This window comes from Melospiza georgiana, chromosome 7 (assembly GCF_028018845.1).
Source record: "Melospiza georgiana isolate bMelGeo1 chromosome 7, bMelGeo1.pri, whole genome shotgun sequence".
NCBI lineage: Eukaryota > Metazoa > Chordata > Aves > Passeriformes > Passerellidae > Melospiza > Melospiza georgiana.
The window spans coordinates 21,835,534-21,858,650 of record NC_080436.1 but is presented as its reverse complement, the minus strand read 5'-3'; the positions used below and the strand labels follow the sequence as shown (position 1 = coordinate 21,858,650).

Here is a 23,117-nt window from a genome sequence, read left to right as displayed (position 1 = left end):
GGGGGGGTTGTTTGCTTTCATAACTTCATGGCATACATGGCATAAGATGTAAATGACTGTGATCAAAGGAAAGGCGGTTGCCTCCTATCTGAATTAATCTTATGTCCTTCCACTTGAGACTTGAGCACAGATTGCTGCAGACTAGGAGGGACAAAAGGACAAAGAGATTCTTTTTTCTTACCAAATTCTGCCAAACACTTTCCTAGGCAGAGCATACCTGTGGTAAGTCCATGATGAAGTTGTAAGCATTGGCCTGCTTGGCTGCTTGGATGATGTCCTCCATGGTAGCCTCGTCCCGGCCGTAGCGAATGTTCTCTGCAATGGTGGTGGCAAAGAGCACTGGCTCCTGCTCAACCACGCCGATCTGTGAGCGCAGCCACTGGATATTCAGGGAACGGATGTCGTGGCCATCCAGCGTAATCTACAGTTACAACATGGACACAAAATCAGGGAAAAAATCAGGGACGTTATGCCCTCCACTTCAGAGACAAAGAAAGACACGGTAGAAGTGAAGGGCCTGTGATGCTGTGTTTCCATGATCAGCATAAATATCAGATAAAGAAGGTGGTATAGTGGTAGTAGGAATACTGGCTCTCAGAGTTGTGCTCTTTGATTTCATTTCCCATTTCTGCTTGGCACCAGAAATAAAACCAGGTGAAAAGTAATCATAATGTGATGATTATGTTATTTACAGTAATTTGTTTCTTTGTTTTTTATATGTTCAAATACAGGTCAACATGTACATGCTTATCTATTCCTATCTGATATAGGAACTCATAAATGGAATGAGATTTTGAATAGCTATAATTCATCTTCTTAGCCAAGCCATTACTAAGTGGCAATTGCATATACTTAAGTGATATTATGGGTTAATGTTTAAATGTTCAATACTGTGTTTTCCAGGAAACATTTGTCACTCCTGAATTATCATTTCTATAGGTATAGTTTTTACACAGATTTAGCACTGAATTTTTATTTTCTCCTAAACAACTGGCTTTTTCACATAATTGTTTTTATAAGACTACTAAGCACAGTTTTATAAAAGAAATGTGTAGGAAGATATTTCACTCATTTAAAAAATAATTGGGAAAAAAAAAGAAGAAGAAATAAATGAAAAGGAAGTTAGTAGTATTGCTTCCCACCTTGGAGAAGAAACCAGCTATTCTTTCAGTTTCTGGGGCCAGAGAAACACATTGTAGTCTGGGACACTCACCATCCCATCAGTGGGGTCATAGAAACGCTGGATGAGCTGTATTGTTGTACTTTTCCCAGCTCCACTAGATCCAACAAAAGCTGTTGTCTCTCCTGCTTTAATCACCATATTAAGGTTATCCAAAGTCTGGATAGGAAAAAAAAAAAGAAACAGAATCTATCTATTTTTTTTCTCCACGGTCATACAACCAAGTGAGTATATTTTGTATCTTAAAGTAAAGATTCAAAGCAATTTTACAAAATTCAGAAAAGTATTATGAAGAAAAAGGACAAAGCAAGCCACATTTACTCCATTTGAAGACTTTGTAGATGCAGAGTACACATTTCTACAACAGGCAGGCAGATTTTCACCTTTCATTGTTCCTGTTGTTTATCATTAAGAACTAGTCAAGTTAATACACTAGAGAAGTTAATTAATTATAGTCTCTTTAAAGAATACTCTGTGTGTATTGTGAATGTATGTTACAGCATAAATACTAAGAGTATAACCATGATATTTTGTAGAAAAATCTGATACAACATGTGCTTCCATCCTTAGAAGTAATAGCACTAATATGCTTGTCCAAAAACATGCTTTTCCAAGGAGAATTTGCCAATTCAAACACAGGAGTAGAGAAAGAGTGGGATATACAGCCTACCCTCCTGTCCCTTTCCTAGCCTTTTAATGGGTCACATGGTGCATCCCCAGGGTAATGGAAGAGTTTTATAAAATCTCCTTGAACCATTCAGTTTATTACTTTGTGTTCTGTCTCGTACACATTGATACAAGGGCATCACTGATTGCAAGAGAAGCTGTACGCAGGTGAATTTGCCCAAAATTACTGGGAGTTTATGTTCAGCAGCAAGGAATATGCAGATGTGACAACGGATATGTTAGAATGGTAAAATAAGCCAAACAGTAAGCAGAAGACTTTAATGGAAGAATTACTCAGTCTACTTTTAAGCAAAGAGTCTGGGCTTCTGGAAAACAATCTATGGAAAATCTAGAAATTGCTGGCACAACCAGGATATTTTTCTTGTTTACAATAATTGTGTTCACAGCATGAGTGATGAATAATTACCTTTATGTCTGGTCTGGATGGATAATTGAATGTTACATTATGAAATTCAATTTCCCCTCGTACTTTATCCAGCTTGTAGCCATCTTCTGACATGCAGTCAATGGTGGGTTTCTAGGATGAAATTTATTGGGTTATTTATTTGCTGTTAAACAGTCAACAGTGCTGCAGTAGATAAATAGAATCCCATACAAAGCCATGGCACTTCTGATTGAGCAGCACTTGGCTGCATGGAGCCAGCTGCAAGCTCTGCTCCAGGGATAGCAGGCAAGGGACATGGAATTGAGGGCCAGAGTGATGGGGGAGTTGGCACTGGTGGGTAGCACAGACAAGAAGGATGCACCTTCTTCTCATTGCAGGCTTACTGCAAATACCACAGCCAAGCACTCAGGCAGTTTTGGCTGGAACTGAGTAGCTGACTGACAGAGATATTTTGACTAAGCTAATTTAGCCAGCTCCTCAGGGATAAAATGCTACTACGTCACTCAAAAACATCCTCTCACAGCACCGAACAACCAATTTATTGCTGAAAATCTTCAGGCCTTGCCACTTGGCAATTAAAACATCCATCCTTGTGCACCCAGTCCTAAGAGCTGAAATACTGTAGTTTTCCTAACAAGTGCTTCATGTCTCACGTACTTTTGGCCAGGTGTTGGGTATTGTGGATTTCTACACATGAGCAGAGAACTAAGAAATTTGAGGTATCACAAAGAAATAAAATTTTCTAAGGATAGATTTCTGAAGCATGGAATACAAGCAGTAAATTAAAATATAGCAATGAATATTTGATAACTGAAATGTGCATGCCTTTTTAATATAGCCTAACAGATTGAAAGGAAAGTTAAAATGAAAAATGTCTATGTTCTAAGATGTAAAGAACAGCTACAAGTTTGGTTTCACTTTGGGAATATAATTTACTTAAAATCTGATACTAATCTGTGACAAAGTTTCACTGATCCTGCAAATGAGAACCTCAACATGACTAGTTTTATTGCCAGGGCAGAGCTGTGCTTGCACTGTCTAATCATAAATCTACAAATACGGCAAACAGATGGATCTAATTTTGTCACTCTTTCTCTAGATAGATGAAATGTGACGTTGGCTTGCTTTTTTTACCCTAAGGTTTTGTGACTCAGCCTTATCCTGAATATTGTGATTAATCCTTACTGTTGCAACTCTTTATGATTTTAATTTTTTTCTCAGAAAAAAATCCATAATCCACCTCTATTTTCAGTTCATTTTAGAGCTTTAGCTTATGAAGTGTATATGTTTTATCATTATTACAGAAGTTTGAAGGGTTACTAAAAACTGTTAGCATTACCATAGCCTTATGTTTTCTGTAGAAGACAAGCAGCATTTTAATGTGTTTATACAGCTTTCAGCACAATAAAGCTTGTCAGTGAACTGAGATAATACATACTTTAAGAAATCAACAGTACATTTCCAACCACTAAATTTATAAAGCTATAGAAAGGAATCAATACATTTCAGTGGCATCTCAGGGTCTCTCATACAATTGTTTCAAGTATCTGTTTAGATAATATTGTGATTAACATTTATGACAGCTGCATGAGCAATGCCTGTGCTCATTTGGTCCCATTTTTGCTCAGGGTAGCTCTGGGACAGAGGCCACCTTCACCACTAATGCCAACAGAGCCACAGCTTTTGATGCCATCTGGAGTCTGGGAGCTATGGGATGGCTGCTGCAAGTGTGGTTTTAGAGTGGCTATAACTGCCTGCCAGTACACCTTCCATGGGCCAGCACTGGTAAGTAATTGCCTGTAAGGAGGAATGGGAACAAGGAACAGCAGCAGCCGAGGTAAAGCTTCAGAACTCACAACCAGGCCACTTTAGAAATGTTCAATGCGTTCTTTGAGTCCATGTGCATCCCACTAGACTTTTCCCTTGCACAGTCAGTTTTTCCTTAATCAGACTAATTTTTCCTCATTTACACTGCAGATAAAACTAGTACCACTTCAGGCATATTTAATTATTTTTGCACTACAAAGTAACACAGCTTAGAAATGCATTACTTACTTTATCTATTGTCTCAAAAATGTTTGTTGCAGCCCCACGACCAGTGGCAAAGGCTTCCAGACAGGGAGATGCCTGGCCAAGATTTAATGCTCCTATTAAAACACCAAAGAAAACCTGAAGAAGTGGAAAAAGAAGTTAACAAAATATGACATCACATTTTTACTATAGCTTACAGCTTTGACAGGCAAACCCAACTACAGTAGCTTTATGACTTCTCGTGCACCTGCTGAACTGAAGTGATCCACTATATGAGCATTATTAGCCAACAAGAAAGCAAATAAATGCATTTCAGAGGCATTTTTGCTGTCTTTTACAGATCTGCTTGAGGCTGAAGGAAATAAACTCATGTTTGTCTTTGCCTAAAAAGGTTTGCATCTAGGTATTTGCTGAGATGCCACTGATGTATTTTTAAGCCATCTCAGTTTGACTGGGTGCCTTTTCCTTGAAACAAGATCTAGAACAGGACATTGGTGGGAATTAGATTATTTCAGAGATGCCTTTTTACCAGTAAGGAAAAATAGAAAGAAGCTTAAACCACTGTATTACAGTCTTTGTACATTGCAGCTCCTGGGTGATTCAACACTCACAAAGCTTACTTTTGAAGGAAGTACCAGCTATAGAGAATATTTTTTCTTTGTCTCGCAGAGAAATGAACTGTAAGAGTTGCTACAAACACTGGATAAGCCACTTTTTGAGGTGAAAATATTCTATCATTTTGGGTGAAGAGTTTCTACAGGTAAGACATACCCAATGGGCTCACGGTTTTAAGTTCTTTTCTAAGAACCAAAATGAAGAGTTACTCACTAATGATCCCCTTCTGAAAGCCAAGGATCCCCTTTTTGCTTAAGCCTAAGACAACATGAGAGAAAATAAGCAACAGCATCTGCTCCTTCTGGGAAGACTGACAGGCAATAAAGGCAGCTGGACAGAATATTGAATATCAGAGAGAGGACCCTTGAGTCCAAGAATTCAGCTCTGGTGTGTGGCCTTGTGATCAGAAGCAAGTGAAGCTGTAGCATATCAACTAAAACACAAAAGTGTTTGTTAGAGATTTCCTAAGAGCTGCCAATACTTCATTTCTATGAAAGGCTTTTATGAAGGTTCTTAAATATAGACAGGAACTAAGACTGCAAATGCTGGCAGGGGCTTCACAGAACAGGACACTGCAAGGTGGTGAGCATAGGGAAGGTAGAGGCTTATTTAGCACTTGTGTACCACACAGATGCAAATCATTTCATTGTCTGTGTCTGCACTGTATTGTAAGCATAGCTTACTCTTCTCAGTGCTACCATATGGGGTGTGCTTTTGAACACTTTTTCACAGGTTTTTTTCCTAGAATTTGCTGTTTAATTCTCCCTAGTTTTTCAATTACAGAGGTGTTTTGGCAGAACAGGTTATAAGGTTTGGACAATGCCTTTGGTGTAGGCTTTTGGTCCATTTTGTTGCTTTATTGTGGGTGCTAGTTTGAACATTCACCCTGCACATAAGGACATGGAATGTTGTGTCTGGTATGTAACCATTTGCTCTAGCTTGACCTGCAAATTCTGCTAAGAAGCAATCAAGGACCCAGCTACACTTTTGGATATAACACAAACAGAACTCAGGATAAATGGGGCAAAGTGTGTAAGGAAACACTACAGTTGAGAAAGAAATAACAGTAATTGGGACTCAGTTCTCCTTTGCAGTATAATGATGTTTATGGGAATATCCCTGTAGCTAAAGTGGAGGAATCTCCTGAATGCACACTGTGCACTGCACATGTCTTTGCTGGGATGTAGAGATCATGCCATACATTTACACTCAGCTTTACTACCAACTGATTTTCTTGTAGGAATGAGTCTTAAGGCAAGGGGGTTCTAAGCCTGTCAGAGTCTGTCATGGACATGAAGGAGCATGTTCTGTACACCTGGCAGAAGAAGAAGGGAAGGCAATACTTAGTACATCTCAATGCAGTATGGTGGCTGTATGACTTTTTGAGAGAGCAGGAAAAGCATATTTCAATGTTTTGTATCTAGAAATTCCCCCTACTGCCCCCTGCCAAACTAGGAGTGTATGGTAGAAAATATGAAGTAGAAGAAAATGACTGGAAGCTGTGAGGAAGGGCATAAGGGACTCTCTCTCCATGGGCAGCTACAGTTTTTCAGCTACAGGGTAGGTCCCCACTGCTTGCCATTTGTCATTTGGAAACACTGGACTATAGCAAGGCAAAGAAATTGTTGATTTTGTTTTTCACAGCACTGCCTCATATCAACTATGGGTATTGAGAGCAGGTGCAAATTATTTCCTCCTTGAACAGAATGACTCAGGTTTACAATGTTCTCAGGGTAATTTGCCAAGTTCCATTTAGCAGGAAACTTTGCACTATATGCAGCAGGTGGTTGGGAACTCTGATGGTATGCAACAGACAGAGAAGGAGCAAAAGCAGATGTCTCATCAGAATACCCAGAACCTACTAAGGCTCGGGAAAAGTTGTTCTGAGTTTGGACTGGAGTCTGCCGTTTGGGCAGTGCTGGCTTAAGCAAGCAATCAAAATACCTGTACATGTTGGCTTTGTTGCATTGAGGCCAGAAGTGTCTGAAGCACCTACTGAGCAGAAGTGAAAGCACGAGTGCCATGCAGGTTACACAGTTTTTGTACATGCTGCAGGAGCCACAGCCAGGTGTGTTTTTATCTGCATACATGTTTACATGGCCTTTGTAAAAACAAAACAACAGGAAATGGTTTCTCAAAGGAACACAAAGTGTTCATGAGAAATTAGATGTGACAAGGCTTTCTTTGGTTAGGTGTCTCTTTATCACAACATTTTTCCTCATAAAATTCTTCAGAAAAGCCAACATCCCAGAAGCCCCATGCTGACCCACAAAATGGAAAAGCTAGTTTCAGGCCTCTGATAGTTTTGTGGGCTGTCAAATGTGGGCATTATTCTGATAACCATAGGTAATATTCAAAATATTTAAAATAAACATAGATTTTTTTTTTAAATCTTATCCACTTGTGTCATAGTGAGTAATGATCTTTAAAAGACATAAATAATGTTTGTTACCATGGAGCCACCAGATACCAGAACAGATGTGTGTTCCAGAATTATTATTTTAAGAACAGTCCAAAAAAGTTGCATCAAGCTAAAATGAGTACCTGCAGAAGAGTGCCAGGTGAATATTCTTCTTCCTCAAGGACAAGTTTAGAGCCATACCAAAAGGCTAATGCATAACTTAGAAAAATTATACACCACATGTAACCACTGAATAATCCCATTATCATTCCTTTTCGAATTCCCCAGTGCTGAGCAAACACCAAGTTCTTATCATATCTGTAGAAAGAGAGAAAAATAAGGGGGAATTAAATAAATTTGACAGAAGTTTCCAAATGAGCAAAGAGCATATGAGGCAACTTTGATGACTCAGCAGAATGTCCACACATAAGGTCGAAACAGAATCACTCTGAAGTGAGAGATCACCGCTGAAACCAGCAATGCTCCCAGATCATTAAATCCTTGTATGTTCTAGTGTAACAAGCAGAAGAAAAGCCACACTCATTGCAGATACCTCATGGGTTTTGGAGTTTTAGCAGATTAAAACATGATTTGAGAATCTGGCCAACACTCCAGAGCACATCCTACAGCCATATTATGTTTTCATAGAATTTAAGAGAAATTTGCAGAAGAAAAATCTGATGTTTTTCTGATGAAAAATGATGTCATGATTGAATGTCATCATGAGGATGTCCTGATGAAACTAATTCTCCTACTTAGCTTGAAACTACTCAAAGTTTTCAGGTATGCTGCAGAAGTGATACATCAGACAGCATTTAGGGAAAAATTTGACAGAATGTTCCTACAAGTAAGCATGATTAAAGATAGTATTGCTGATGTTTTATTTCACTGATAGACTGAATTTTAGAACTAATTCTGCATACATTACTTGAAACCTAAATTTCTGAAACATACATGCATATAAGTTTCAAAGCTACTAGATAGTCATAGTTGTAGAATATAGCAATTAATTGTTATGCATCTGATGTGCATTACAGCATTACATTGCTTCAGGAAAAAGAAATCAGAGACCTTAGAGTTTGTTCAAACAAACCTTTCAACTTCTTTCTTCTCCCCACCAAAAGCAGCCACTGTTCTGATGGATGAGAGCACCTCGTCAGCCACAGCTCCAGCTTTTGCATAAGCCTTTAATTCTCGGCCTGTTAGTTTTGCCACAGCCTAGAAAAGCATAAGCAGTGCTGGTTACACCTGAATTTCAGGTACAGAAAAGGACAGAGATGAGCAATGCTGGCTATCACCCTGTGCTGGCTGCTCTGCACGGGGTCACCTCCTGCACTCCAAGCAGGCTTTTATTAGGCATGTTGCACATTCTAAGCTAGCTCTTCTAGTGCCAGGGCATACACCTTTGTAGCATATGTTTTACATCAGCTCCGCTCCAAGTAGCTAGAAAGAGCAGCTGACAACTCCTGCTTGCCCTGCCTCCCTCCCTCCCCCTCTCTGCTGTAACTAGGCTGAAGCAGATTGCACACTGAGGGTTTGTGCACAGTGGGAGGAAGGGGGAGTTTAAGTGCCAGGAGCAGCCCTTTAACCACCGTGGCAGATCCCAACTTTATGGTAACTGTTGTGGTGGGGGAGGATAAAAACAGATGTTGCCACACTGTGCTTTGTTTCATGGGCTGATAGCAAACAGGTCCCTACACAGCAACCAAGAGCTCACTGGATGCCAAAAGCTTACTTAGACTCAAAAAACTGCTCAAATTAATGGATGAAAATGTAGTAATTGACAATTCTACACAGAGATACCACACTGACTTGGGAATGAGATATCATTAGAAAGTGTAATGTGTCAGCCTTTCCTTTCTCTTTCCAAATACCCCATCCCTTGCATCTATTAGTCCTTTTTGAAGACAGGAAACCAGGCCAGATTGACTTTGTGTCTATTTTCTTCATGGTATAAAACAAAGACTTGGGCTGGAAAGGCTCATAATGAGGAAAACCTTAAAAGTAGGTATGTGTCTGGAAAGAGATGGGTAAAGTAAGAATGGAAAGGGAGAAAATTACAAAGATAAAGGTGAATAAGGTGGAACAAATGAAGAAAAAACATTTTGGGTTTTATTTCATTCCCTGCCAAGTTTCTGCTCTCCCACTTCACATGAGTCATTATTCATATCAGCTACTTGCAGCCAGCACAAGGTACTAAAGGAGAGCTGGAGGACAAGAAATTAGTCACAGTTACATTAGATGTTTGATAGCAAAATTATAGCAAGCTGTTCCTGATGGAAAAGAAATGGGATTGCCAGAGGACTGAACTCAACAAGAATAAAGAAGATGAGCAGGAATTACCCAGCCCTGCTGATTGTGGGAGAGGAGATGAAAGGGAAGAACATCCTGCAGTTTCCCTTTTCACTGTCCTTTGTACAGTGAGGGAAGTTTGTAGGAAGTGGATGGAGAAGTAGAACAGGAACAACTGGAGAAGGTGCAGCAGCTTCTGGGAGCAGGGACAGTTTGAGCTAAGTTTGAGTAGTTGTTTTTAACCATTTTATGTCTCTGAAACTTAGCACCCATAAAAGTCACTCATTTACATAGAGAAATCAAGTCCTGTATCTTGTAGCCATCTAAAGCAGGTGTGTAGTAATTGAGAAAGGTAAAGACCGACTTCTGATCTCAGCATTAATACCTATCCAGAGGACCCCCAAGAAGGTAAGCTTACACTCCCCTCTTAGAAGCAGGATTTTCTACTCTGGGAATCAGAAAAAACAAAGTGAGAGCAAAGCCCACCTCCCCTCTACCCCACCTCTCCCTCCATCCTTCCCTCTCCCTCAGTGCTACTGGGACCATAATCTGTCTCTCCTGACTTTAAAGGGGTGTGATCAACTTCACCAATCCTCACACCTTTCTGGCCAGATCTTTCCTGTTCATTATGGCTCAATGGGAACCTTTCACAATTCACTTACCAAGCCATAGAGGGCTGCTCCAACCCCAAGCAGAGGGCTGACTGCAATGATAACCAAGGTCAATTTCCAGCCACTGACAAAGCCCAGGAGGAATCCACCTACAAAGGTGGTTATACGCTGGATGAAGATTGCTACTTGATCAGCAATAGCCTCATTAATTTTGTTAACATCACTGGAAAACAATAACAGCAACAAAAATCAACAGAAGAGTGGTGAGCATAACTTCAGTTTGTGTTGCAGGTCTTGGCCACATTTGGGTTAGTTGCTTTTCGCAGGAGAGGGCCCATCCTCATCCCTATGCTTTCACCATTACCCCATATAAAGACCCTGGAGTACAAGGGAAAAAGCTGATGCCTTTGCAATGGAGAAGCCTTTTGGGCATGAATATTGGAGAGGATATACTGTCCTTTCCCAGGAAATGTTCTGGCAGCAGACTGATTCACTGTCTCTTCCTACTGTGCCCCAGCTGATTCAGGAAGTGTGCACTGGCAGCCAAATTACAGATCACTCTGAAATGACTGGGCACAAAAGGAGAAGAAAGGAGAGGACAAACTGGAAAAAAAACCCACCCCAAAACCCATCTAACCCACCACCCAGCCACCCACATATTTGCTGTCAGACAAGTCATGAAAGGGAAATAATTGAGGTTCAACAGTTACGGTACTTAGTTCAAAGATGGGAGAGCTAATCAGTCTGGTAGCTGCTCCCATGAACATAGCTGTATTTCTACCAAAAGGTGTTTGTCACATGCCTGGTTATTTGCATTCTGCAGTGTTTGGAAGGAATTACAAAATATTTTCTGTAGCATATGAGTTTCTTAGATTACTTACTCAGAAATTCGGGTGTTCAGTTCTCCTACAGATGTACAGTCAAACCAGCCTATATCCATTCGCATTATTTTCCTGAAATAAGCTTTCCTGATTTTCTGTATCTGACGAGCTGCAGACATAACCCAAAAGCAGATCTGGGAAAAGCACAAAATAGCTGATAATTGCAGTAAAAAGTCTTTCTACTCCCAAAAAATCAGAAAAAGCAATTTGACTAGAATGGGAAAGGCTGTTGATAAAATTACTATTCAGGTAAAATACATTCTGGCTACTTAGACATGATAGCTGTTTTGGTCTTTAAATAGTCCAACAATTTTATATAGCCTCTGGATCAGGCATTTGTCTCAGCTCTGATAAAATGGGAAGAGAGGCAAGTTAAATTATTTATGCTGCTACATGACTGCCATATGGACAACATTTTTTCCATCTACAAATAGAAGTAATACAGAGATGGCAGCCATTCCACCTCTGCAAAATTCTTGGGTAGTTTTCAGGAAGAAGATTGACAAGTGATGTTTGCAATTATAAAAAAGCTTCAAAAGCCATGGGCCATTCAGCAGACTTTGCAGGAATCATCCAAGCTTTTGACTCACTTCAGTCATAAGGACCAAACAATTACTACAGAATATGTAGGGTATAATTCTTGTTCAACATTAGTTTTACACTAGTATTGCTCTGTAGTATCTCTGTAACAGAAACAGGGCTCAACACAGCTGAGATGCCTACTGGGAATCTGCATGCCCTTCAGCTGTTATTTTGGAGGGCATGCGGATTCCATAGTGGCTACACTTGATCGAGTATTGCTTGTGGCGTGGGTAAAATGCATCCTTTCACAAAGGTATGCATGCCCAAATCCTAGGAGTTCTCAGATTGCCAGAGCTAACATATTTCAGTGATGGAATGAGAACTGAAAGCATCTGTTCTGCTCAAATAAGTAGCTAAGCAGTTAAAACCAACATAATAATTATAAATTTAACTATTTAGTGATTTAAACTTCGAACTCAAAATGGAAAACAAAATACTGACTTGGAGGTATCCTAACACAAGTATGGCACAACCAATTCCTGCATAGTATCCTGCAAACTTGGTCATTTCCTGTTCAATGTCCAGCAGCCTGAAAAAAGGAAAAGGAAAAAAAAGGAAAAAAGAAGTGAGTAATACTTTTTTAAGTTTCTCACAGGTTTCTAATCTGATCCTCAAGTTAGATTCAGACCAGGTGGAAGTCAGCTTGTTTTGCTAACAGAGGCATTGTTTCCCAATACCAAAGTTATTGCAAGTGGCTGGTTTCCTTGTTCTGGCTGTTGCACAGGGGTTGGGAGCTGGCAGCTACCAAAAAAAGCTCCACCATGCTGCAGCACCCCTGCAGTCCCCAGGAAATGCCCCCAGACTGCCTGCTCCAAAGCAGCACAGGTGAGAGGGTGTTTCAGACAAGAGCTGCCCAACAAGTCTTCAATTAGTTGTTCAATTAGTTGTTGAATGTTCTTGCTTTGTGCCAAGCAACTAATAACATTCAGATTTCAACTGCATTTTATAGGGAGAAGTGAGGGCTGCTAAAGTCAAATAAAATATTACTTTGTACCATAAACTTACTAATCTAAAATGATCATTTGTTTTGTTACACAAGTAGTAGTGATAATTACTCCTAATATCAGTGAAGGACACTGAATTGCTGCTTTTGCATTTAATCTACTTTGAAATAGGTTGTTATAGGTTATGCATTTAGAAAACTTTTTCAAAAACATCCTGCAGAACAGCAAATTTTATTTAACTTACCCAAAATTTTGTACCCTGAAATTTTAAGCCACAAGGGACCATTCTGCACCTGACTTGATCTCTGACAAAAAACAGTCATGGAAACAACTTAGGTTGTTAACCTAAGTGATCTGACACAGATATCCAGAACAATTTTACATGACAATTAGGATAGTGGAGCAGATCCTCCTAGTAACTGTGCCAAGGCATATGATAAATACGGAGGTGACTGGTGACAGCCAGTGTGACTTCACTAAGGGCAACTCATGCTGGAAAAATTTGGTGGCCTTCTATGACAGAGGTACAGCATTGATGGATGAGAGAAGAGTGACTGACATCATCTACTAACTGGATTTGTGCAAAGCATTTGATACTATCCTGCATGACATCCTTGGCTCTAAACTGGAGAGACATGGTGGATGGACCAGTCAGTGGAAAGGAATTAATTTATAATGGTGCAGCAAGAAATGATTCTTAGGAAAGGTTGCAGGTTCAAATTTGGCCTTTACAGAAATCTGTATCTGAATGAATTATCTGGACTCCATTTATTATATTTAATGGAAAGAAACAGCAAGTCTTTTGGGGCAGTTCTTTTGATCTGCCTCAGACATCCCCCATAAGCTAAGATGAATTGCATTCTAGAAATGCTCATTTCTCTCTGGGACAAAAGTTTAGGTAACTTGCTCAGAAGTCAGCAGGCACCTACAGGTAACTAAGTTCTGACCAGAATGACCAGAAGTCATTTCTACCTACAGTGTAATCAGAGAAAATAGATTAATGTACTCAGATATATAACATACATATTTGTTATCCAAACAATCATAATCAAAGAGTATTCTTGCTGACAACTATAACTGAAAGACCAAGATCCAAGCTGACCTTCTGTCCCTCCAGATAATATCACCAGCTCAGAAACAGGACTATGTAACCAGAACCATCTTATGAACAAAAAAATATAAGATTTAGAGGCTGAACAGAACCTTCAATAGCAATGCATTCTCTGACAAGCTATGATAACAATGAGATATGATAACAATGATAACATCCATACTTACCCACATCTTATTGTGGCGTTCTTTTCATTGTGATGAATAGTACCATTAATCCACACTATGGTGTTATTTACACATGTCTTGTTTGGGTCTTTAAGCTCTTGCATTTCAATGTCATATTCGATAAATGTGTCTGCCATTGCACCAAACACAAGCAGCACAGCTGGTTGGGCCACTCCGTGAACAATAGCACACAAACTACCAGCAACCATCATTAAAATCTCCATAGATGATGAAAATCGAAACTAAAGAGGGAAGAAAAAATTATGGTCTCTGTTGCAAGGCAGTCTTCATACTGGTTGTGTAATGATGAATCATAAATTAGGTGGATCAGATAAAAAAGCATTCTCTTTAAATTTCAGAAGTATCTTCAATATAGAAAGAAGAAAAATCTCTCTGTCCAATCTATTCTAATTACATCTGTGATTACAGCCTCATAAATTATTACAAGCTTCCTTTTAACATGTGAATGAATGTATTATCAGATAACATTAATAGCTCAATATCATTCTGCATGATCATCATTCCAGAAACTAGGTAAGAGATTAAAAATAGTAACTTATAATTCATATATATAGTCTGCTTTGCAGCCTTCCAGTGGAGAGAGTAGGAGGGGAGGAAAAAGCCTTAGGGCATTATGTAGAGACTCTGAATAGAGTCAGCCAATTTCTCAGAAGTCTGTGGTGCTGTGGTAGGAAACCAACTAAACATCTCAGAGCAAGTTTTCATAGCTAAAATTCATTCTAAAATGCTTTGGCTGAGCCAGGCTCTTAATCTGAGAGAAATGTGTAGAAAAGAGTTTTCACACAGGTAGCTCAGCAAAGATACAGTGGTTTAAGTTGCCTTTGTCATGATTGCATGAAATCTGATTCTCAGGGTGAAGTCAGCTGCAAATTTATAGATTAAACTGTCCATATAGACTATCAGCATCAAATGCTATACCTTTAAAAATAGGAGTGTCAAGAGGAGTCATAGCCTGCTGAAGAACCTGTCCAGGTTCTGTAGATGCTATAATGTGCCCAGAGAAGAAAGGGTGGGAATTTACAGCATCAATGGAAAGGGACATTAGGGCAAAGCCAATATAAAGGGAAAACCAGTTAACACAAAAGATAAATAAATAAAACGTCCTTCTACAAAAAAAGAAGACAAGGTCAGAAGTAAACTATACCTCTACCACTGTTTTACAAACCTTGCTCATAAGAAGCCTAGGAATTCACTTGATTTTTTAAAAAGCACACAGAAAATGCACAGATATGTGATATCTGATCTCTCAGCACATCTGAAGCAAACAGACTCTATTTACCAACTGCACTTCAGGAGTTAAATATCTGTGCAAACCTCTCTGCTTGCCCTCTGTGGGGACAGACTGTTGTCTCCACCCAACCAGGAGCAGAGATACTCAGCCAGGTACATTGCAAGGGATGTTACTGCATCAGCCTGCTGCTACAGTCAGGGCCATACTTGTTTGGACACATTACAGACTAACTGACTGGGCTGTGTGCAAACCAGGAGTAGTAAGATCTCTTAGCTGCATGCTCTTGGCTACATTTATTTTAAAATTTAGATTGGAATTACATCAAAGGCTAGATGTAACTCATACCATATGGTATTGTGCATCCACAAGTTTCCATTGCAACCAAATCTTCTAAAACCCATGGAACAATTATAAGGGAGCTAAATTATCTGCCAAATATCACACAGAAGATTTTTGGCAGAAATAAGAATGAACCAAGGTCACCTAAATCCCTGCTGTGCAACTTACCTCATTTCCATATAACTACCTGTATCTTAAATATAATGTGTTTAATAGACATTTTTGACACCAAACTGACAAGACAACAAGGGATTCTAGTGAATTCCCACTGAATTTTATTGGTAGGATTTCAGGCCAAAAGATTTAATCCTTAAAAGTTCAGCTTAGTCACAGCTGTACCCCAAAACAACCTTATTGGTTATTGTCACTTATTCTGCAACACAATACATGTCAAATATTTATAGACATTGCTTTCATTACCAGCTGAAAGAAGCCAACACGAACACTGTTTTCTTTCTTCTTTGATGACCTTCAACAACAGAAAACATAAAATTATGAACTTGTATTTTAGTACTTATTTTGTTTCATATGCCAAGAATTGAACTTAACTCACTTTTCACTTTTCTTCTCTATAAAAGGTTCTTCATATGCGTAGAAATTTCTGGCAAAAAGGATAAGATTTTATATTATTACTTTTACCCTCTTGGTTGCTTCTCTAAAATTACATTTTACTTGAGACATTTTGCCCAGAATTTTAACAGACAAGCTGTTTCTTTCGGATTTCTTTGGAATCAGTGATTTGATAGTTCTTTGAAATTTTAGACAGAGACTAGAATGGAGGTTAGGTTCAAATTCTCTAAAGTTTATACTGTGTTCCATAAGCAGCTCCTCAACACACTGTTCCTATAATGTAGATTGTGGGTTCTTTGAGGTCAGCTAAGAAAAACCTACCACCCAAATCATTGGTTAATCCTTCCTTTAAGACAAAGTTCCTGTTCCTACAGCAAGGGATCATCAGCAGCTGTGTACATTCAGTGATGAATGATAGGGATATTCTGTTTGTGGTGGGTTGTTTTGGTTTGGTTTGGTTTTTAATGAAGCAAACTATTCAAGCTGTATTTGTCATAAACTGTTTTCAGAAACCAGATCCTAGAAAGCCTAAAGGAAGCTTTCCTTCAGGTATGTATGGATCACATGTGTATTACATGTGAAAGTCCAACAGAACTTGGGTTTCACAGTAGAAAGACGTGGTAGACTTCTAATACTGGGCTGGTGCTCTCTTAGATGGGCAACCTGACAATAGGAAAAATTAAGAGATACTCTGGTTTTCCTGTTCTAGAGGCAGCTCCCAGACTGGGTACACAGTGTCAGAAAGAGTTGGCCCAAATGATAGTATTGTTACTGTCCAGCCTGCTACAGAGTTATCCAAAGGTCTAGAAAGGAGGAGGCTCTTAATTCCAATCAGACCTCTAATAATAGCTGAAGGTCAAATTCACTAAATCATCCCAAATTTTAACTATCCAGAATTCTACACTTAAATCTTAGTATCTAAGACCTTTTGTTTTAAAATCTCACAGTTAAGTTTTAAGAGAAATTATCAAGTCTGGTTAAAATTCCTGAAAAAGTGATTCCTCAAACTAAAAACACAGAAGAAAGATAAATTTGAATATCAAAAACATTTTCAGAAGGAAGATCATATTGCTGGCATTTATGTTTTTAAAAGTTTCTAGGACTGCTTTGGTCTACCTGTTTCAGTTGTCTCAAATAAGGAGGTTCAACATTAGAGAACAGCTTTTTTAAAAAAATAAATATTCCATCAATTTGATCCAATAACATTAACTTCTTTGAATATTCCTAGAAATATTGATTGCTCCAATCATGTACATGACTTACCCTGATTTCTTGAAGCTGTTATCTGTGAAGGAAAATAAATGCACAATCTAGTTAATGATTATTGCTAAAGTAAATAACCTTCTATAGACATGTGAAACATAAACTCTAGAAGTCCATGGGACCTGATCATTTGCATATTGCAAGGGAAAAATGGAAAAAAGACAAGCTCTGATAAGAAGAGGGAATGCAGATTTTAGCATTAGCTAAGCTCATAGAATTAGCTCATAAGTATTCTGCTGAATACATATATGACTACAAATATGAGTGTTTGTTTGTTTGGAAGAAACTGTGTAAGACAGCATTTTTTACTTTTTTTTCTTCAATGGAACCCTTTTACTTGTACAACAAAGTACTGAGTGTAAAAACCTATGCAGATACCTTGAACTTGTTTGTTTACCCATAAAGATCGTCCATAAGTAGGGATTATTATATATTTACAGAAAAGTTTTGGCGGCAGCATACTTATGACAGCAGGTACCATATAACCCTATTTATATAACCCTATTTATTCCACAGACTATTTGCTTGTATTCTGTAGACTACTTCCTTTGCTTAGGCCACCCACCACATATTTTACATGCTTTATAACATAAGGAGGCGACTGAAGAATAAACTTCTTACATTTGCCATCTGAGTCAAAAGCATAATTATCCTCTCCCACTCTCTTGATGCTACGCAGAACTACTGGGTCAGACATGATGATTATTAACTTCAACCAAAAATCCTGAAAAGAGATGGGGTGTGGGGATGGGGAAAAGAGTATCAGCTTACATTTGTCTGTGAACATAAAACAACATTGTGTTAAACTCCCCTTTGCCCTCATGATCCCAGGACAACACCACTGATTACAGCACAAGTTGTAACAGGACAGATGTCATGGACTCAGTGAAACCTCAGCATAGAAAAACACCTCAGAGAGTGCCCAACCCACCCCTGGCAGGCCTATGTGGAGGCTGCCCTGCAGGGCTTGGCAGCTCCTGGCAAACAGCCCTGTCCCCAGGCATGGCTCTGCTAAAATGAACCACTGCCTCTGTGAGGGTTGCATCTGGGAGGGCAGCTTAGAGGCTGAGACCATAACAGGACAGATCCTGCCTCAGTTACAAGGGAGCAGCAGAACCTGCCCCTGCCTTGTCCCAACTGGCAACAGCTGGGAGAACCTTGACAGGGGACAACTGGGACTGGGGAAGGGAGAACAGTGGGGGCACATTGACATCTGTGTCATCACCACCAGCTGCACTCCCACAGCTCTTGGCTACCAGAGCTGCTCCTCTGGGCAGTGTATTCCTGTAGTCACACTGACATGCTGAGCAGATACCATACATGAGAAGAAAGAAGAAGACAAAGTTAATACCGTTTTGTTAAAGAAGTGCTTTCATGAGGAAAAATCTGCCAGGGAAGCCTGGCATCCAAGATGCATCCAGGGGGAAATGCTGCAGAAGTCATCCCCAAAATAAGCCCTTTCACAAGCAATATTATCTTATCTACATCTTTGCTTAATGTAATGTATCCCAAGGCATAGTTACTGCGCCTTCTTCCAGTCTTTAAGTATCAACACTTACATGATTGTATGTCTGTATAAAATACTCACAACCTCTCATTTTAAGCATATTAAGCATTTAGATAACATAGTTCAGTTATCCTTATTTCATTTTAACAAATGTTTATCAATTTTTAATTGATAATTGTAATTGTAACTTTTTTTTAAGCCTGAATGTTGATACAGTTTTAAGTAACAGGAAAAGTGGGAAAACACCAATGATTGACAGACTTTACTTGTCCCACATTTCTGAAACATTTTTCCTATGTTTTCTAAAGCTTAACACATCAACTACTGTCCTGTTCCTTAGGCATCAGTCATTAGCTTACTTAAACAGATTAGTATAGCAGATTAACGTGCTGTACTAGATTATTAAAATAACCTTCCTCAGGGTCTGAATGTTTAATGGGGATCACTTAGAACATCTTAAAAAATACTGTTGCTGGTGTTGCAATTAAAAATCAAGATAATAGAAATCAGAGAAAATAGAAGGTAATAGATCTACCCATGTGTGTGTGCAGAATACAACCTAGTAGCAGGAAATAACTCGAACTGCACTCAAATGAAATAGCACCTTACTCTAGCCAGTTACAGTGCAGCTGCTGGAGTTTTGAGAAGCAAAAATCTTTGAAGAGCTCAAAATCCAGATTTAAATAAGTAATATTGAAAATACTAACAAAGGAACACATCCTGTAAATGGAGTAACATTAGGACCTCATCCAAGGTCCTTTGAAATCTATTTCAAATCATCTCTTTATTCAGATCAGATCTTTATTTAACATAATTGGGAGTGGAGGGGTGCAGAAAAAAACCCCAATTAAAATTAGCCCTGAAAGCACTATCCTTCATATTTCTCTGAAGTTAGCTTCCTCCTCTCATTTATGCAGAAAGACAAATATTGCTTCAAAATGGAACTTAAATGTTTTGTTCTTCAAGCAGTCCCATTAAAAAAATTAAAAATTGAGAAAAAAACAAAAACAGAAATAAACAAACAAAAACAACAAAAAACATGAACACTAACTGTGCACAGGAAATGCAGCATTTAGGTTAAATTGTCCCAAAGGAAAAAAATACAAATACCTTTCAGTTCAGGAAGTGTCATCAGTTAACTCTGAAATAACAAACAGGACAAATTTGTTACTCACCTGTGCCTGTGAGAAATCATAGGATCATAAACAAATGCAAGGACTCTGTTCAATTAGTCAGTGAAGCACCCAAGCATTTTCCTGTATATTTTCATTATTTTAACCCATTTGTCAGAACTGAATCTTTCAATTGGGCCTTGGCTATTTGCACCTGGGTCAATAACCATGCGGTCACAATGTTTTCAGTTCATTGACATCTAATGGAGTGTTTAAATTTGACTAATGCAATCTCAAACAAAGTCAGTGCACTTGGAAAACAATTATACATGAGGAGAGCAGACAGTTCTCTGGAAAACAACTCACAGTTGAATGCACAGGAAGAATTAATATAGCATAATTTTATCAGCAACTTTATTTGGCAGACAATGGTTGTGTACGCTCCTGTCCCCACCGTCCATAGCAACATCAGCTGAATAACGTGAGAATTGGTTCAGAGATTAGGCTAAATTCAGATTAAAAACTTGCTCAAAAGCTTGGTTTTCTAACTAAGATTGCCCATTTCCACACGGCTTCTAACTTTTTCCAATTTTTCCTTCGAAATGAAGATTTTACAGCCTGGAAGCTCCTGAGTAGTAGTGAATTCTCCTTGGATACAAGCCCTCCATGGATTTTTCAATAAGGGACACTGATGAGGACAGTGTTATGACCTCAGACAATATCAGTGCATAGCTTAGAGGGAAATGGCAAACAGGGTTTAGTTCCTCTGTGAAATCAGTTGTCACTACAGAGGCTCCTGACTGATAGGACAAGACAGAAAGACAATGTCTTAATCACAGTGATTGTCAGGTCTCTTCAAGACTTCTGTGCTCTCATACTTCCTATGATAAAGCCTCATGCTCACAAGTGTGTCACAATTAAATGTAGCTAAGCAGAAATCCAATTTTCCTCGGTTAGCATCATTACTGTGTTTACAATGACAGCATAACTAAGTGCAAATTCAGTGTCTGCTCCCACTACTTTACAAAAAGAAGTCTCTAGCAATACCACTGTACACAGCACAGACTTGAGAACAACACAATTGGAGGTAACATCACAGTGATAATAATTTAGTCCACCACAGCACAGAGCCAGATAAAACAGTTACTTGCAGTGCAGGGACAGGTACCTTCATGGTAGTGGAAAGGCTGGAAGGAAAATTATATGATAAGCAGAACTCTGCTTTATTTCAATCCCCACTGACAGCTTCTTCAGGAGCAAAGGCAATGCAATGCCTTTGGCTTTCACGGTACTTAAGCAGAGTTCACACTCTTAATAAGCCCTTTGGGGTTTTGGGTTTTTTCATTTTAGGTTTGTGGCCTCTATTAAAAAATGCAGGTAGATCTTTACATTGCAAAGTTGGACAACTGCAGACAGACTGGACCTGTCAGTCTCCCTGGCAGGCTGGACATAAAACAGACTGTGGAAAGTACTCTAACTGAAAGCCTTGTAATTACAGCACTTCTATTAATTAAAGTTCCACTCACTGATTAAAGCCCACAGAGATCAGTTTAAGTCCCATTTTTGTAGACATGTCTGTTGTCATGGCAAAACCAGGCTTTTTTTCTTCAGTCCAGGTAAATTGGCTTTTATTTTTGTTTATTGACCAGACTGCAGATAAAGCCAAAACTCTGTTGTTTTTGTATTGATTTACAAATATACATTATAGACTGCAACACAGATGCAGGCAAACGAATGCTTCAGCAAAGGAATACAACTCCAAGCAGAGTAAGGGATATTATACAGAAAATGGTGCGTTTAATAAAATTTGCAAGAGAAGGAAAGCCAGGCTGTGTACTGGGTCTGTTCTGCATGCACACATATGCCAAGAGAAAAATTTCCTTGACCTAAAGGAACTCAGAAATACTATACAGGGAAGGCAGTTACTGAATCTTTCTTCATACTTTCTTCACTACTGATGCTGTAGAGGAAGTAAAGCAATAAAAACTAAAATCTCTCAATTGCAACTTTAACAACATGCTGAGTAACTTCCAGCCAGCACAAGAAGCTGCATTTCACCAACACACATACTTATGTAAAGCACCAAGAGCAGTCATAGGGCTTGCAGTAAAAATGGGTATCTTAAACCTGCCATGTCAGAGCAGAAAGCAGATGTATGAGCAGAAAATAAAAGCAGTGATCCTGTTCCGATTATGCTTAAAAACATGTCAAGTGATTGCAATTTCCTTTTAAATTAAGCTTAGCCAGAGCAGAATTTGACCATAATAAGTGCAACTTCATTGCATCTTGCCCTGCAAGAGATGGATTGTCCACAAACAATCTCTAAAAAGTTCTGTTCTTTAAATCTGTTTAAATCTTTATTTAGTTGATTGCATTAGGCATTCTCTGTTTTCTGGGCCAAGAGTGCTCACAGAGAACTACAACTGAACTTTTTCTTTACGCAGAATTTTATCCATCATCAACAATTACTTTTAAATTCACTACTAAATCAGTTGGAGGATAATCCCAGATATGCAGGCTCTTCCCAAGCATAATTTGCAGTATTGATGTTTTCACACAGCCTAAGCTTCAGTTGAGCAGGTGAAGTGCTCCAACCTGCACCCTCCTTCCTGTGCTCAGGGACCACAGGCAAACTCCCACGGCCTAGTGGTGCAAACTTATTGTTTCAGAGGCAAAGAGGCAGTACTTGCTCCCTTCTTTTCTGAGACTTCAGCACTGACAGCAAAAGGTTTTAGTAAAATAAAGCTTTTCTGGGTAGCATTACTTCAGTATCCACAGTAATGGGAAAGGTTCTGGGTCCTGCTTGCTTTGCTTGACTTTCTGTTGTCTGTTGGCCTCAGCTCAGTAGATTAGCTCTCCTTAATGAGCCTTGACAGTACCCCAGGCTCTTCAAATCACTATATATAGCCAGCAATGCTTATGCAACATAGGTAGGTGAGGCAGGCATAGAGCATAGCCAGAAGATTAATTCCAAGTACATCCCTAAAATAGACAGATCACAGTACAAGTCATTAGCAATAGCAGGGAGAGGGGCCCTGCTGATGTGCTGATTAGGAAAGCACCACCAGACACAGAATTTATGAGATTTTTTTCTTTTAACCAACATGCAGGTCTTGGCACACAAGTTTATGAGCAAATTGGGCTGTTTCTACGTTCTGACACTGGAAATAACTGGTGAAGGCAATTC

At 39.0% G+C, this 23,117-nt stretch overlaps 1 protein-coding gene across 3 annotated transcripts in view; it reads right to left on the bottom strand.

Moving 5' to 3' along the window:
- ABCB11 (ATP binding cassette subfamily B member 11) overlaps positions 1-18,008 on the bottom strand; it is a 35,898-nt gene extending 17,890 nt beyond the window's left edge. Inside the window, exons 1-14 of one of the 3 annotated variants that reach the window (XM_058027662.1) lie at positions 17,926-18,008; positions 17,312-17,326; positions 16,032-16,079; positions 15,899-15,947; positions 13,888-14,129; positions 12,107-12,194; positions 11,084-11,217; positions 10,254-10,425; positions 8,393-8,517; positions 7,443-7,617; positions 4,308-4,421; positions 2,274-2,384; positions 1,214-1,339; positions 218-421 (exon numbers count right to left, since the gene is read on the bottom strand). In XM_058027662.1, coding sequence (XP_057883645.1) covers positions 218-421; positions 1,214-1,339; positions 2,274-2,384; positions 4,308-4,421; positions 7,443-7,617; positions 8,393-8,517; positions 10,254-10,425; positions 11,084-11,217; positions 12,107-12,194; positions 13,888-14,129; positions 15,899-15,947; positions 16,032-16,079; positions 17,312-17,326; positions 17,926-18,008 — 1,686 coding nt within the window. Of the gene's footprint in view, positions 1-217; positions 422-1,213; positions 1,340-2,273; positions 2,385-4,307; positions 4,422-7,442; positions 7,618-8,392; positions 8,518-10,253; positions 10,426-11,083; positions 11,218-12,106; positions 12,195-13,887; positions 14,130-15,898; positions 15,948-16,031; positions 16,080-16,117; positions 16,134-17,311; positions 17,327-17,567; positions 17,602-17,925 lie in introns of all 3 variants that reach the window. The other 2 variants (XM_058027664.1, XM_058027663.1) reach the window with 2 other exon arrangements.
- Between the last annotated feature and the right edge of the window lie 5,109 nt (positions 18,009-23,117).